The 16195-nt window shown below is 38.4% G+C and overlaps 1 protein-coding gene across 2 annotated transcripts in view; it reads left to right on the top strand.

Annotated features, from left to right (window-relative positions):
* UHRF2 (ubiquitin like with PHD and ring finger domains 2) overlaps positions 1-4784 on the top strand; it is a 71368-nt gene extending 66584 nt beyond the window's left edge. For both annotated transcript variants that reach the window (XM_043890729.1, XM_043890727.1), the window contains 2 exons: positions 2665-2763; positions 3763-4784. In XM_043890729.1, the coding sequence (XP_043746664.1) occupies positions 2665-2763; positions 3763-3909 (246 nt within the window). In that variant the 3' untranslated portion in view covers positions 3910-4784. The remainder of the gene's footprint in view (positions 1-2664; positions 2764-3762) is intronic.
* The last annotated feature ends 11411 nt before the right edge of the window (positions 4785-16195 follow it).

Genomic DNA, 16195 nt, shown 5'->3' with positions numbered 1-16195 from the left:
ATATAAGTTAAATAAGCAGGGTGACAATATACAGCCCTGATGTACTCCTTTTCCTATTTGGAACCAGTCTGTTGTTCCATGCCCAGTTCTAACTGTTGCTTCCTGACCTGCATATATATTTAGGTTTCTCAAGAGGCAGGTCAGGTTGTCTGGTTCTCCCATCTCTTTCAGAATTTTCCATAGTTTATTGTGACCCACACAGTCAAATGCTTTGGCATAGTCAATAAAACAGAAATGGATGTCTTTCTGGAACTCTCTTGCTTTTTCGATGATCCAGTGGATGTTGGCAATTTGATCTCTGGTTCCTCTGCCTTTTCTAAAACCAGCTTGAACATCTGGAAGTTCACAGTTTGGAATGAATGGGGTTTATGAAATACCCTTAGGATTGATATTGGAGAGTTTTTTTCTTTGTTTATTTCATCTATAAATGTAATATTTTGCATTGTCCTTGGGTAGAATGAGACTTACATGTTTGGAGGACAGAGAAAAGTGAGTTAGCTCTGAGAAGTGTTAACTTGCTTTTTAGCCTAGAGACTCAGGCATATAGAGTCTTGACTCTGGTACATAAGAGTCATTTTCACTTAGAGCAAGTAAGAAACAACAAGCAGTTGTTGATTATGGTCTAATTTTCTGGTTGGAGAGGATACAGCTGGGTTAGTGATAACTCAGGTGAGTCCCAGCTGGGAATGGGCAGAAGACAAAGTAGCAGATACAGGTGAAGGATAATGACCTCTGGGTGCACACAAAAGTTCTGTTTTGCACATTTGTTGTCTGGGTGGAACATATGTATTAGGCCTCAATCTGAGGCTTTTGATATATCCTGTTTATCAATTTAAAAAAATAATCAAAGTTGTCAAATCCTGCAAGACTTCACAGATATGTGCAAATCAAGTATGCTTTTCAATCTCTGCCTTCAGAGTAACTTTTATGTGAGTCACCACTTGACAGTTCTCAAACAATAAAAACCCTGCCCTCTGGTGGCAGGACCGTACATACCTAGGTCAGGTGACTGTAACCTTGCTGCTAGTGGTTGCCCTGCATAGGCTTCATGCCTATTCTTTTCAGATAAACCAAGAACAACAAATCAGATTTTAGCCAGATGTGACTTTTAAATAAGTGCATATGTTACATATGTATGTTTATATCCAAACACCTTCCCAAGGCCTTACCAGATCTGACATCCCTACCAACCTCTGCATTCCCCTCTTGCCACTCTTTCCCTCCAAGCTGCTTCAGCCACAGTGGCATTTGTGCTATTTAAACACACTGAACCTGTTCCTGTTCCTGGACCATCACACACACACCGTCTCTCTGACTGGCATTCTCCTCTCTGTTTCTTCATGAAGCTCATTCCTTCATCTCCTGTAAGTCTCTACAAAGTACTACACGCCCCAAAGAGGGCTTCCCTAGCTATCTTTTCTAAAATAGATCCTCCTTACTCTGTTGCTTTAATTTGCATTGTTTCCTCAGTTATGACTATCTGAAATTGAAGTCTTAAAAATCTGCTCTCCTAAAGTAATATAAAGTTCTATGAGAACAGAGACTTGGTCTTTTCATTACTCTTTGTAGATGAGTACCTAGCACGTTGTAGGAACTCAGAATGTTGATACTACATATGCTTATATTACACTATGAAGGTACTGGGGAAATAAAGTCGTTTGACAGAGAGGGGGACTTGGTATTAAAGTTTTTTCCACATCTCCCTGGAACTGGTATATTCTTCTAGTGTGTTGGATAATACTTTATTGATAATTCACTTGACCTTTATAATTCAGGTTTATAAATAAGTTAGTATCAAGATATAAATATGAAATGTAATCTTTTTTTTTTGTTTTTACCTGAAATTCTTGTAGATTCTACTTTTTCTACTAATGGAAAGAACAAATATAAAATACACTCCCCTACTACCAAAAAATAACTGAGTGGAGGATTATCTTGGTGACTATTCAAAAAACTACTTTTCCTTCTAGGTTAAACAGCTTGGGTAAAATAGAACCCAGTAATGGCTTTTGAAGATTATAGAGTACTCATTTGATCATGTTTGCTTCAGAAAGCTTGACCTTCTATAATTTAGTCCCAGTTTGAGTAAATGTTAGCATTAGAAAAATAGGGGATTTTAGGATTTGGGCAAAATATCACAGAAAATTATCCTAGGAATATAAATACATTGATTCTTTGGGGTTTTCTGTGCTAGAGTATTATCGCCAAGTAGTTTCATCTTTTTCAGCATAAAAAATAAGTATTGAAGGTTTATAAGAGAGAAGGGTGAATAGATATTTTAGAATATATATAGATATATTAGAATACCATGGAGCTTTTTGAAAATAGATCTGTATGTAATGACCTTGAAACAAGTTGTTCATGATTTTTTCAAGTGAAAAATAGTAATCTCTGAAATATAAGGTTGTCTTTGCAAAGTCATATCTTGACTTTGCAACTGAATCCTAAGATTTAAAACTAATATGTTTATCTTATGGATGAGATTTCTGCAGTTTCCTATTACACATTTGCTTGTAGTTACAACCACTACTTGATTTTTTTTTTTCCTTGATAGAAAGCATATATACTAAACGCGGTTAACACTTTTCCCCCCAATTATTTGGAATTCTATTAATATATTATGAAATGCTAACCTTTTTTTCTTCCGCTTGGGTACCATTTTAGAATTTTCTGAAAAAATTGGAACAATCTTTTATGTGTGTATGCTGCCAGGAGCTAGTTTACCAGCCTGTGACAACAGATTGCCTCCACAACGTCTGTAAAGTAAGTAGAATTCTTTCTCATTTTCCCATATTAGGCAAGGAGGCACACTAACCTCCAAACCTGTTTTTAGCTCATGATAAAGCAGTTTTTTTCATGAAGCAGAATAGATAAGGAACCTTGCTGGATAGGAAGCATTTAATTTCATCTCGGTGGTGAAAGCATATTTTAATTCTACAGCAATTCAAATCTATATAGTCTCCATATTCTATCACATCTGAAATTATTGAAGATGAGTAGAAATGGAAAAGAAAGTAAGGTGTTGCTGGTGTCTTCTATTACAACTTATGTATGTCTCATATATTATAGTGCAAACTGAAATAATTCTATGTACTTAACAGAATCTAGAACAAATTATGTCTGGCAGCATGCTCAGAGGAGTTGTGTATTGTCTTATCAGTGTGGTATAAAAGGAATTTGAATTTCAGTCAAACCAAGGTTGGAATCTTGTTCAACTGCTTGGTGTTTTTATGTCCTGACCTAACTTCTGAGGTTTAGTTTCTTTTGTAAAATGGAAACAGACTTTCCACATAAGTGTTTGTATCTGACCTTGAGTCAGTTAAATAGTATTTTTTTGGAAAACACATTATATAAAATAGATAATGTAGTTTTAAGGAGGGAATTCCTGAGTTTTGTTTTTTTTTTTCTTTAGTGCCCCATCAGGAAAGATAAGGATTAAAATCCAACTAGGTGAGGCTAGTGGGAACCATGCAGAATTCTAACACTCATTTCACTGAATGAGGAAATTTATATAAAAATTGTCATTTGCCTGAAGTCTCACAGCATGTATTAGAGGTGGAACTGAAGCCTTGTCTGTAAGTTCATTTTCATACTGCAGGTTCAGGCCTTGCCAGTTGTTCATCTTTTATGTTTCTCTTGTTTCCAAACAGTAAGTTTCTAGTTCTATTCAAAAGCCTAAATTGTTGAGTATTTTCTATATGCTTTACCCTCAGATGAAATCAGATGTGTTTACTTTTCATTTTGTTTTTGGTTTTGCCTTAGGATTGCTTGCAGCGCTCCTTTAAGGCTCAGGTGTTCTCCTGTCCTGCTTGCCGGCATGATCTTGGCCAGAATTACATCATGATTCCCAATGCTGTTCTGCAGACTCTACTTGACCTTTTCTTCCCTGGCTACAGCAAAGGACGATGATCTATCCACTACTGTGTTGCTCCCCGTGGCTTTTTGGACAATAAGGAATCTAAAATGGTTGGGGGTGGTTGGGAGGGGTGGAAGCAATGGTGGACCATATCTCACGTTCTGAAGCAGCTAATCCTCTTTCCTACATAGCCATCATCTTGTGTGTGTAGTAAGAGGCCCATTTCTCAACTGTCTTTTAAATATCAAAAGGTAGTTCTTGTCAGTTAACAACTAGTTTTAATGAGTAAGAAGACAAAGCCTCAGCTCTAGTTGATATCCAAGTTATGATTTATTTTGCAACTACCTCAGGACAGAAAAGATTTATGGGGATTTTTTAAATCATTGAGAAATTAGTTAAATGAAATTTTAGCTACACACTGCCTCCCAAATATTAGTTGTGCCTGGTTCATGTAATTTGATTTTAGAAAAGGAAGTGACACTTGAGATTGTTGGAATGAACGCAGCTTCTGTAGTGTGCATAATACATTTTTAATGTCTTCTTCCATTACAGTGTGTGTTTTGCAAGAACAGGTTCATTTTTTAGCCCATTTTGTGAGCTCCATTGTGCTTTTTTCTGGTGTTTTATGCAAGTTGACTACTAATGAAAACAATATGAATGCATTGTTGCTGCATTAGTGTAATGTGGTGTGGTTTTGCACTTAAAAGAGGTATTCAGATGATCTAGTTGTAAATTTCATGAAAAGCCTCTTCTGTACTAGTCAAACTGCTTTTAGTGAGTCTCACCAGTGGTTTTACATCTGCAGAGCACTGAGGACTGGGCTGAGTTTTTGAGAGGATTGAAATTGCTTCATATTGTGATCCTAAATTTTATATTCACTATATTCCCTAAAGTATACCTTAATAAATATTTTATGATCAGAAAAAAATAGCTCATCTTGCTTCACTTTTTTACATTTGTCTGGCTTATATTTGTAGGTATCTTTAAGAATCAGTCACTTCCAGAGTATTTCAGTGTGTGTTTTTACTGAAACAGACATTATGCACAATTTTTCACTCTTGATTTTTGGTATTGAGAACTAGTATGAAATCTTAAGTACTAAAGGACAGATTTCACCTTGAATTTGATCTTTTTTTTTCCCCCAATTATTTTTATTAGTTGGAGGCTAATTACTTTACAATATTGTAGTGGTTTTTGCCGTACATTGACATGAATCAGCCATGGATTTACATGTGTTCCTCATCCTGAACCCCCCTCCCACCTCCTTCCCCGTCCCATCCCTCTGGGTCATGATCTTTTTTTTTTTAACTAATTGGGGGGGAATTTTCAAATTAAGAACCTAGTGACTATTTTATCTATAACAACTCAGTCTTATGTTCAGTTTTAGCATAATTAGTGCTACTTGTTTCACAGATATGAGAATATTCTAAAACAGTTCTAGTTTCTGAAACTAAATTTTCACAAAAGTTTTAATATTATTAAATCAGTTTTCCTACCCTTGAATACAGAGTCATAAATATAGCCGGTATTTATTGAATATTTGCTTTGCATTTGTTCCTTTTCATGTGTACTCACTTAATCCTATTGACAGTCCTAATAGGCAGAACTTCTTATCCCCTTCTTATGGATGAATATTAAAGGCACAGAAAGGTTAAGAAACTGGCCAAAGTTCATTGGGACAGGGGAGTGACAGAGCTGTGCTATACACAGGCCATCTGAGTCTAAACCTGGCGATCTACTTTTGGGCTACATAGGCTCACGCTTGAATATAAGCCAAACTGGTTTCAGAACTTTTTCTGCATTCAGTTAAGCTCAAACACGGTGATTGGAGCTACTGTCAGTGAGGGCTAGTTTTAAACATTGGAGTCATTTTTATTTTGAATAAATTAGGTTGAAAATGAATCATTAAATTGCATCATCTGGTGTTGGTCATATTGATGCATGAAGAGTGGGGAATACCTTCCAGTTTCAACTACTTGATCTGGTTTTACTACTTTTATTAGGAAAATAAAGGATTCCCACATTTATGGTATCTATTTATTTAACTTTGCTATAGAATGATAGACTGAATAAAAAAATGATTACAGTTTAACATGTTCAGAAGTGTCAAGAATGTCTCAAAGCTAAACAATTTTATGTTGCTCAAGCTTTTTTTTGAAGACTTCAAGTTTTTTTTAACATAAAGTATAGGAAGTTTAAAAAATTTAATGGTAATTATATCCTCAAATCTAGTAAGTATTTGTTCAGATTTCTCTTGTCTCAAATATCATGCATGGATATTTAAGTTTGTTTGAATCAGGACCCAAATAGACTTTAAATTGTTATTTAGTATCTTTAATTTGTGTTTAAATTGTGCTATCTTAGTATCTTTAATTTGTGTTTATCTCCTGAATCTTTTTTTTTTCTTTGCCTTTTACAGTTTGCATTTTGAAATGTCAAAAGCCTTTCAAACAGAATAGATTTTGCCAGTAGTAACCATGTGGTACAGTTAACCTATTTCTCTCTATTTTCTATAAGTTAGTAGTTAGAATTCAAGAGTGACCAGATTTAGACTTAAAAGTGTGGCTGGGTAGGCAGCAAGACTTCTTCATAAGTGTTGTAGTTGTCCATCAGGAAGGTGGAACATAATATTTGGTTGTCTCTTAGGCTTAAGTTTGAATAATGAGATTTTTAGTGGATTCCGTTACATTTAGTAAGTTACAGCGACTGCTAAGCCACGTTCTTAGGGGCAAGAGTTCAGGAATTTTCTCTTTTCTAATTAGAGTAGGCAGAGCCTCTAGTTTTAGAACTTACTTCAGTGACCAGAATGACTGTGGTGACCACCAGCTATACTTTCCACCAGCTGTTTCCGGCTCAACTGCATATGTTAGGATTATATGTCCCAGCCTCCTCGTGGTTGGCTAGGACTATGTGACCAGTTAGTTGGACATAAGTGCTGTGTCACTTCTGGACAGACCATTTAATTGCCCTCCAGAGCTTTTTCTCCCTTCCATGGAGGCAAGTAGCATTCAGATAAATGTTTTGTATCAAAGTGGGGTCCCCAGCCAACTTGTGATATACATGCAACACAAGTGTGAAGTACAGTTTAAGAGCCTAAGGTTTTTGAGTTTCTAACACGTGACCCAGCCTTTGCTGACTAATACCATTCTTAAACTCCTCAGGTAACCAGAAGATAGGAGATTGAATTTAACTGATCTTTTTAATATTTTTGAACTACAACTTCTACTGTTTTTAAACTAAATTCCTAAATATCCAAATTAGTTGATAAAGCTATTGATAAATTGGTTGGTAGTGTGGTAGGCAACCTCTAAGATGGTCCCTAGTGATCTCTACCTCCTGGGCTTCATGCCCTTTGTAATCTCCCCTCTGTGAGTGTGGGCTGGAATGCTTTCATCTTGTTCATGTAAGGTAATGAACAAAGGGATGTTACTTCCAAAGATAGGTACTGTGGCTTCCTCTTGGGCACCCTCTCTTGCTCATTCTGGGAGAAGCCAGCTGGCGTGCTTTAAACTACCTTACAGAGAGGCTTATGTGGCCAGAAACGGATGTCTCCAACCAACAGCCAGCAAGGAGGTGAGCGTGGAAATGGCTTCTCCTCCACTCGAGGCTTGAGCCTCTATGACTCAAGTATATGCTTGATAAATATGCTGTTTTTCACATTGTTCATCCCCTGTTGGTAATTATTTTTCTCTACCCTCTTTCAAGATTTATCTCTGTCTTTTAAATTTTCAGAAATTCAATTATGATCTGACTGAGCTTGGGTTTCTTTAGGTTTATCTTGTTTGAGGTTCTTTCAGCTTCTTGAATCTAGATTTTATCTTCTGTCAGATCTGGAAACTTTCCAGCCATTATTTCTTCAAGTGTGATTTCAGTCTGGAACTTTTTTTTCCTCTCCTTTAGAACTTTAATGACATGAATGTTGGTTTTGTTATTGTCCCACAAGTCTCTGCGATTCTGTTTGTTTTTATTCACTTTATAGTTTCTAATTGTTCAAATGAGGTAATTCTTAATGATCTCTTGGTCCACTGATGACTTCCTCTGTCATCTGCATGCTACAGTTGAACCCATTCGGTAAGCTTTTTTTATTTTTTAGTTCCAAACTTCCTGCTTGGGTCTTCCATATATCTCTTACTCAAGTTTATGTGATGAGTAACTTTGCATTGGATCCTACACATTTTGAGTATTATGCAAATCTTGTATTTAAATCTTCTATTTTATAAGGCCAACTGTTCAGGTTCAGTGGGGTTCAGCCCCACTATTGTGGCTTAGTGTCAATTTTCAAGGCCTTTGCAGTGGTATTCTGGTCCTCCTCAACTTGGATGCTACCTGAAGCCAGTTGAAACCTGGGCAGCAGTCCACTCATAGTTCATTTTGCCATGTTGATTATGGTCACTTTCTTGTGTGGTATGGTTGAGGGTGTGCCCAGGACTTCATTAACACATTTAAAGGAACCCTTTCTCTAGCTTCTTTGTCTCTGTAATCCTCCCTCAGTCTCTATAGTTAGGATGGCTGAGATGCTGCCTTTTTGAGGCTGGTCACTCAGTACAGGGCAAGGAAGGTCCACAGGGCTCCTCCTATAGTCTTGCCCACATCCAGTGACTGGGGAATGTGTGTTCACTTGGAGTGGGGCGGGTATAATCAAATTAATAATTTCATACATTTCACCCTTTTCCCACCCTTTGGTTGATAAGAGCAGGCTTTTACTGTTCTTCATCTGCACCCACTGACGTTTTCAGGTTTTAGATGTTTCTTGCACCCAAGTCAAAGGAAAGTAAAAACGTCGCATAAGAAAACACCCAGGAAACTTCCAGGTCATTCCTCAAGTTCCAAAGTGACTACCCAGGTGACCACCTTTTCCCTACCATTCAGGATCTTTAGATAGCTTTATATAATTCATCCATGGTTTTTAGTTATATTTAGCAGCAGGAATAAGGTGAAATATATATACTCCATCTTGTATGGTACTCAGAGTCTACCAACTTCAGTTCAGTCGCTCAATCCTGTCCGACTCTTTGCAGCCTCATTGACTATAGCACGCCAGGCTTCCCTGTCCATCACCAACTCTCAGAGCTTACTCAAACTCATGTCCATTGAGTTGGTGATGCCATCCAACCATCTCATCCTCTGTTGTCCCCTTCTACTCCTGCCTTCATTCAATCCCAGCATCAGGGTCTTCTCCAGTGAGTCAGTTCTTCGCATCAGGTGGCCAAAGTATTGGAGTTTCAGCTTCAGCATCAGTCCTTCCAATGAACACTCAGGACTGGTTTCCTTTAGGATGGACTGGTTGGATGTCCTTGCAGTCCAACGGACTCTCAAGAGTCTTCTCCAGCACCACAGTTCAAAAGAATCAATTCTTCCACTTTCAGCGTTCCTTGTAGTCCAACTCTCACATCCATACATGGCCACTGGAAAAACCAAAGCTTTGACTAGACGGACCTTTGTTGATAAAGTAATGTCTCTGCTTTTTAATATGCTGTCTAGGTTGGTCATAACTTTTCTTCCAAGGAATAAGCATCTTTTAATTTCATGGCTGCAATCACCATCTGCAGTGATTTTGGAGCCCAAGAAATAAAGTCTGTTACTCTTTCCACTGTTTCGCCATCTCTTTGCCATGAAATGATGGGACCAGATGCCATGATCTTAGTTTTCTGAATGTTGAGTTTTAAGCCAACTATTTCACTCTCCTCTTTCACTTTCATCAAGAGGCTCTTTAGTTCTTCTTCACTTTCTGCCATAAGGGTGGGTATCACCTGCATATCTGAGGTTATTGATATTTCTCCCAGAAATCTTGATTCCAGCTGGTGCTTCATCCAGCCCAGTGTTCCTCATGATGTACTTTGTATATAACTTAAATAAGCAGGGTGACAATACACAACCTTGACATACTCCTTTCCCGATTTGGAACCAGTCTGTTTTTCTGTGTCCAATTCTGTTGCTGCTTGACCTGTATACATATTTCTCAGGAGACAGGTCAGGTGGTCTGGTATTCCCATCTCTTTCAGGATTTTCCAGTTTGTTGTGATCCACACAGTCAAAAGCTTTAGCATAGTCAGTAAAGCAGAAATGGATGTTTTCTGGAATTCTCTCACTTTTTTGATGATACCACATTGTTGGCAATTTGATCTCTGGGTCCTCTGCCTTTTCTAAATCCAGCTTAAACATCTGGAAGTTCACGGTTCACATACTGTTGAAGCCTGGCTTACGGAATTTTGGACATTACTTTGCTAGCGTGTGAGACGAGTGCAAATGTGAGGTAGTTTGAACATTCTTCGGCATTGCCCTTCTTTGGATTGAAATGAAAACTGACCTTTTCCAGTCCTGTGGCCACTGCTGAGTTTTCCAAATTTGCTGGCATATTGAGTGCAGCACTTTAACAGCATTAGCTTTTAGGATTTGAAATATCTCAACTGGAATTCCATCACCTCCACTAGCTTTGTTTGCAGTGTTGCTTCCTAAGTTCCATTTGACTTTGCATTCCAGGATGTCTGGCTCTAGCTGAGGGATCACACCATTGTAATTATCTGGATCATGAAGATTTTTTTGTATAGTTCTGTGTATTCCTGCTACCTCTTCTTACTATTTTCTGCTTCTGTTAGGTCCATACCATTTCTGTCCTTTATTGTGCCCATCTTTGCTTGAAATGTTCCCTTGATATCTCTAATTTTCTTGAAGAGATCTCTAGTCTTTCCCATTCTATTATTTTCCTCTGTTTCTTTGCATTCATCACTGAGGAAGGCTTTCTTATCTTTCCTTGCTATTCTTTGGAACTCTGCATTCAAATGAGTGTACCTTTCCTTTTCTCCTTTGTCTTTCGCTTCTCTTCTTTTCACAGCTATTTGAAAGGCCGCCTCAGACAAACATTTTGCCTTTTTGCATTTCTTTTTCTTAGGGATGGTCTTGATCCCTGCCTCTTGTACAGTGTCACAAACCTCCATCCATAGTTCTTCAGGCAGTAGTCTATCAGATCTAATCCCTTGAATTTGTCACTTCCACTGTATAATCATTAGGGATTTGATTTAGGTCATACCTGAAAGGTCTAGTGGTTTTCCCTACTTTCTTCAATTTAACTCTGAATTTGGCAATAAGGAGTTCATGATCGGAGCCACAGTCAGCTCCCAGTCTTGTTTTTGCTGACTGAACGCAGCTTCTCCATCTTTGGCTACAAAGAATATAATCAGTCTGATTTCGGTATTGACCATCTGGTGATGTCCATGTGTAGAGTCTTCTCTTGTGTTGTTGGAAGAAGGTGTTTGCTATGACCAGTGCATTCTCTTGGCAAAACTCCATTAGCCTTTGCCCTGCTTCATTCTGTACTCCAAGGCCAAATTTGCCTGATACTCCAGGTGTTTCTTGACTTCCTACTTCTGCATTCCAGTCCCCTATAATGAAAAGGACATCTTTTTTGGGTGTTAGTTTTAGAAGTCTTGTAGGTCATCATAGAACCGTTCAACTTCAGCTTCTTCAGCGTTACTGGTTGGGGCATAGACTTGGATTACCGTGATATTGAATGGTTTGCCTTGGAAACAAACAGACCGCTCTGCAATTTTTGAGATTGCATCCAAGTACTGCATTTGGGACTCTTTTGTTGACTAGGATGACTACTCCATTTCTTCAAGGGGTTTTTGCCCACAGTAGTAGATACAGTGATCTTCTGAGTTAAATTCGCCCATTCCAGTCAATTTTAGTTCGCTGATTCCTAAAATGTCAATGTTCACTCTTGTCATCTCCTGTTTGACCACTTCCAATTTGCCTTGATTCATGAACCTAACATTCCAGGTTCCTATGCAATATTGCTCTTTACAGAATCAAACTTTACTTCCATCACGAGTCGCATCCACAACTGGGTGTTGTTTTTGCTTTGGCTCCATCTCTTTATTCTTTCTGGAGTTATTTTCTCCACTGATCTCCAGAAGCATACTGGGTACCTATCGACCTGGGGAGTTCATCTTTCAGTGTCTTATCTTTTTGCCTTTTCATATTGTTCATGGGGTTCTCAAGGTAAGAATACTGAAGTGGATTACCATTCCCTTCTCCAGTGGATCATGTTTCATCAGGAATCTCCACCATGACCCATCTGTCTTGGGTGGCCCTACAGTGGCATGGCTCATAGTTTCATTGAGTTTAGACAAGGCTGTGGTCAATGTGATCAGATTGGTTAATTTTCTGTGACTCTGGTTTTCATTCTGTCTGCCCTCTGATGGAGAAGGATAAGAGGCTTTTCAGTTCAGTTCAGTCACTCATTCATGTCCAACTTTTTGCAACCCCATGGACTGCATGCAGCATGCCAGGTCTCCTTGTTCATCACCAACTCCCAGAGTTTACTCAAACTCATGTCCATTGAGTCAGTGATGCCATCAAACCATCTCATCCTCTGTCATCCTCTTCTCTTCCTGTCTTCAATCTTTCCCAGTGAGTCAGTTCTTCACATCAGTTGACCAAAGTATTGGAGTTTCAGCTTCATCATCAATGAATGGTGATGAATCAGCTTCATCCTTCCAATGAATATTCAGGGCTGATTTCCTTTAGGATGTACTGGTTGGATCTCCTTGATGTCCAAGGGACTCTCAAGTGTCTTCTCCAACACCACAGTTCAAAAGCATCAATTCTTCAGCACTCAGCTTTCTTTATAGTCCAACTTTCACATCCATACATGACTACTGGAAAAAAACCATAGCTTTGACTAGACATACCTTTGTTGATAAAGTAATGTCTCTACTTTTTAATATGCTGTCTAGGTTGGTCATAACTTTGCTTCCAAGGAGCAAGCGTCTTTTAGTTTCATGGCTGCAGTCACCATCTGCAGTGATTTTGGAGCCCAAAAGCATAAAGTCTGTCACTGTTTCCATTGTTTCCCCATCTATTTGCAATGAAGTGATGGGACCAGATGCCATGATCTTAGTTTTCTGAATGTTGAGCTTTAAGCCAACTTTTTCACTCTCCTCTTTCACTTTCATCAAGAGGCTCTTTAGTTCTCCTTCGCTTTCTGCCATAGGAGCGGTGTCATCTGTATATCTGAGGTTGCTGCTATTTCTCCCAGCAGTCTTGACTCCAGCTTGTGCTTCCTCCAGTCCAGTGTTTCTCATGATGTGCTCTGCATATACGTTAAATAAGCAGGGTGACAGTATACAGCCTTGATGTACTCCTTTCCAGACTTGGAACCAATCTGTTGTTCCATGTCCAGTTCTAACTGCTGCTTCCTGACCTGCATACAGATGAGGCTATTGGAAGCTTCCTGATGGGAGAGACTGACTGAGGGGGAAACTGGTCTTGTTCTGATGGGTGAGGCCTTGCTCAGTAAATCTGTAATCCAGTCTTCTGTTGATGGGCTGGGCTGTTTTCACTCCCTGTTCCTTGACCTGAGGCCACACTATGGTGGAGGTAATGAAGACTACCTTCTTCAAAAGGTCCCATGGTCTCACTGCTGCACGCAGTGCCCCCAAACCTGCAGGCCACCGCCGACCCACACCTCGGCCGGAGATTCCTGGACACTCATGGACTAGTCTGGGTCAGTCTCTTGTGGGGTCACTGCTCCTTTCTCCTGGGTCCTGGTGCACACAAGGTTTTGTTTGTGCCCTCCAAGACTCTGTTTCCCAGTCTTGTGTAAGTTTTGGCTGCTCTATGGTGGGGTTAATGGTGACCTCCTCCAAGAGGGCTTATGCCATACCAACCAAGAAGCCTTTCAAAAACAGATTATCATCTACTCAGAAAACAAAACAGTTTTAACAATAAAGGAACTCTTGAGAGAAAGCTCACATTTTTAAGCATTTATGTGTCAGACATTATGAGTGATACTGAAACTTTGCAGCAACCCAACAAAGACATTTCCCTTTTATTACAAAGAAACGGGCTCAGGAAATGGAAGGAAAGTAACATCTATGCTATGTTCTATGCCTATTGGGGTTTGTTTGTTTTTGAAGATTTTTTTTGATGTGGAGCATTGTTAGGTCTTTTTTGAATTTGTTAACAATACTGTTTCTGGTTTGGTTTTTTTTTAATGTTTTGGTTTTTTGGCCCTGAGGTATATGGTATCTAAGTTCCCCAACCAGGGATCGCATTTGCACCCCCTGCATTGGAAGGCAAACTCTTAACCACTGGACTGCCATGGAAGTTCCTGTTTGTTTTTAAAGTATGAAAAAGTATAAAACTAGCATATATATAAGCTATCTAGTATTGATCAGTTTAGGATCATTCTTAAGATTTTAAATAAAATACTGTAAACAAAGACATACTTTAATCAATCACCTTGCCCATTCCCCTCCCTAAGAAATTATGAGTTCAGTGTTGCCTTTTCTGTTTATTTTTATACTTAGATATTCATAAACAATATAGTATTTCAGATGTTGAAATCTGACACTTTATTTCATAGGACTTGATGCTTTGGGGTATCTATCTTAATATTATTATTATCTAATATTAATATCTTAATATATTATCTATCTTAATAGATAAACTTAGTATCTCTATGTTTATTATCCTGGCATGTATATTCCTGTCATTGCAGTTGTTGTAATGGAGGATGCAGGAATGATTCTTCTCTTTCCTCCTTATTCTTACATTTAAAGCAGATTTTATCTTCCCCCTGACCCCCCAACACACACACCCACGACAAAAAGGTAATGTTTCTATCATTTTGTGATCATCCTTAATCTTTCAATGTACCTACACACGAGAGCATATTGATACTGATATTTATAAAATGGTCAATAGCTCAGTTTTTTCCTGAATAAAACAAGTATATTTTTGTTTCCCTTCAAATTATCTTTTCTGACCTATTTTCCATGTTAATGTTTAATATTTGTTATAACATTTTTAAAACTCCAGTTATTTTAAATATGACTTACTGATTTACTTGATAAGTTTTGTCTATTTACTCACTGTTTCTTGTTGAATAAAACAAGATGTTTTTGTACCAGACTTTTCAGTGAAAGTCTGTGAACAGTACGTTTTCTCTTTGTGGGTTGAAAGTGTCTGTTTTCCACATTGATTTTAGAAAGATAAATTGTCTTGGTTTAGACTTGTAGGTTCCCAGTTATCTTTCTGTCGCATCCTGTAGGTATTCTGTTGTGTTCTGACATCTTTTATTGCTGAAAAAAGTTGGATGTCATTTTGATTATTTCTTTGAAGGATGTATGTTTTTCTAATAACTTCCGAGTTTCACTAAAATCTATCTAGGTGTGGATTAATTTCTATTTGCTTTGCTTGGGATTCATTGTATTCCTTTAATTGAAAATGCATTTCTGGAATTTTTAATTTTTCCTTTAAAAATAATTGCTCCTCCCATTTTTTCTATCTCCTTCTCAGCCTCCTAGAAGTTCACAGCAGTCTTCCCTCCATACCTTGATATCTCTTACAGCTTCTCTCTCTTTACCCACTCTGTGCTGCCGTCTGGTAATTTCCTTAGATTTTCCAATTTACTGAATTTTCTGAGTCTAGTCCACTGTTTAACTGAACCAGTTGTTAATTTTGTTTCACAATGCAGCTAGTATGAATTTGACTTCCGTGTTCACATGCAGCAAAGCTTCTTGTTAGTGATTTGTTTCCACCCATGGCCTGGGAGGGAAAGCTTGTTTTCCTGCTGTGACCCTGAGCTAGAGATACTAAGTTTTCAGTCCTCCTACTGGGACAGAACTTTCCCGATTCTAAGCATACCCCATCTCTACTTCTTACTATCCATTATACCTGCAGCCTCAACTCCTAACATCTCTCTTCCCTGGCATCTTTGGAACGCCAATTCCTAAGACACATCCAGTCCAGCCACCTCCATTGGCCTCGCAGTGTCAGCTCCTTTCGGTTCCCTCTTCATTTCTGCCACCTGGAGTTTTCCTCTTCTTCCTTGAACCTTTTTTTTTTTTTTAGCAGGGGGAAGAGAAGGTTTTCACTGGCATATCCATGTCTTTGGAGCAGGGATAGCAGCTATTCCCGTGTATGTTCATTCTGTGTCCAAAAAGAATTGAGTACCATTGGTAGTTTTCATTCCAGCTCACTCCTCATAAACACCCTGTGAATGGCATCATCTCCACTTTACTGGAGATGAGAGTTATTCACCCTTAGTCACTAACGGTAGTCAGGAGCAGACTTAGAACTGAAACTCATTGCCGTGTTACTTAACCACTACTTTATCTGCTTCACTGTATTGATTATTAACTCCAGTATTTTTATATTAAATCCTTTTGCTCTTTGAAAACCATGTTTGGACACTAATTTAAAGAGAACCTGTGTGTAAACACCCTGACTGAATTTCATCTGAAAATATCTGAATGGTTGTTGCATGGCACTTGTTTCTTTTTAGAGACTCTTCTCATTTTCATATAAAAGCCTTGGACTTCATTCCTAAATGCA

Source organism: Cervus elaphus, chromosome 29 (assembly GCF_910594005.1).
Source record: "Cervus elaphus chromosome 29, mCerEla1.1, whole genome shotgun sequence".
In the NCBI taxonomy this organism is placed as follows: Eukaryota; Metazoa; Chordata; class Mammalia; order Artiodactyla; family Cervidae; genus Cervus; species Cervus elaphus.
This window is presented reverse-complemented; position numbering and strand designations above follow the sequence as displayed.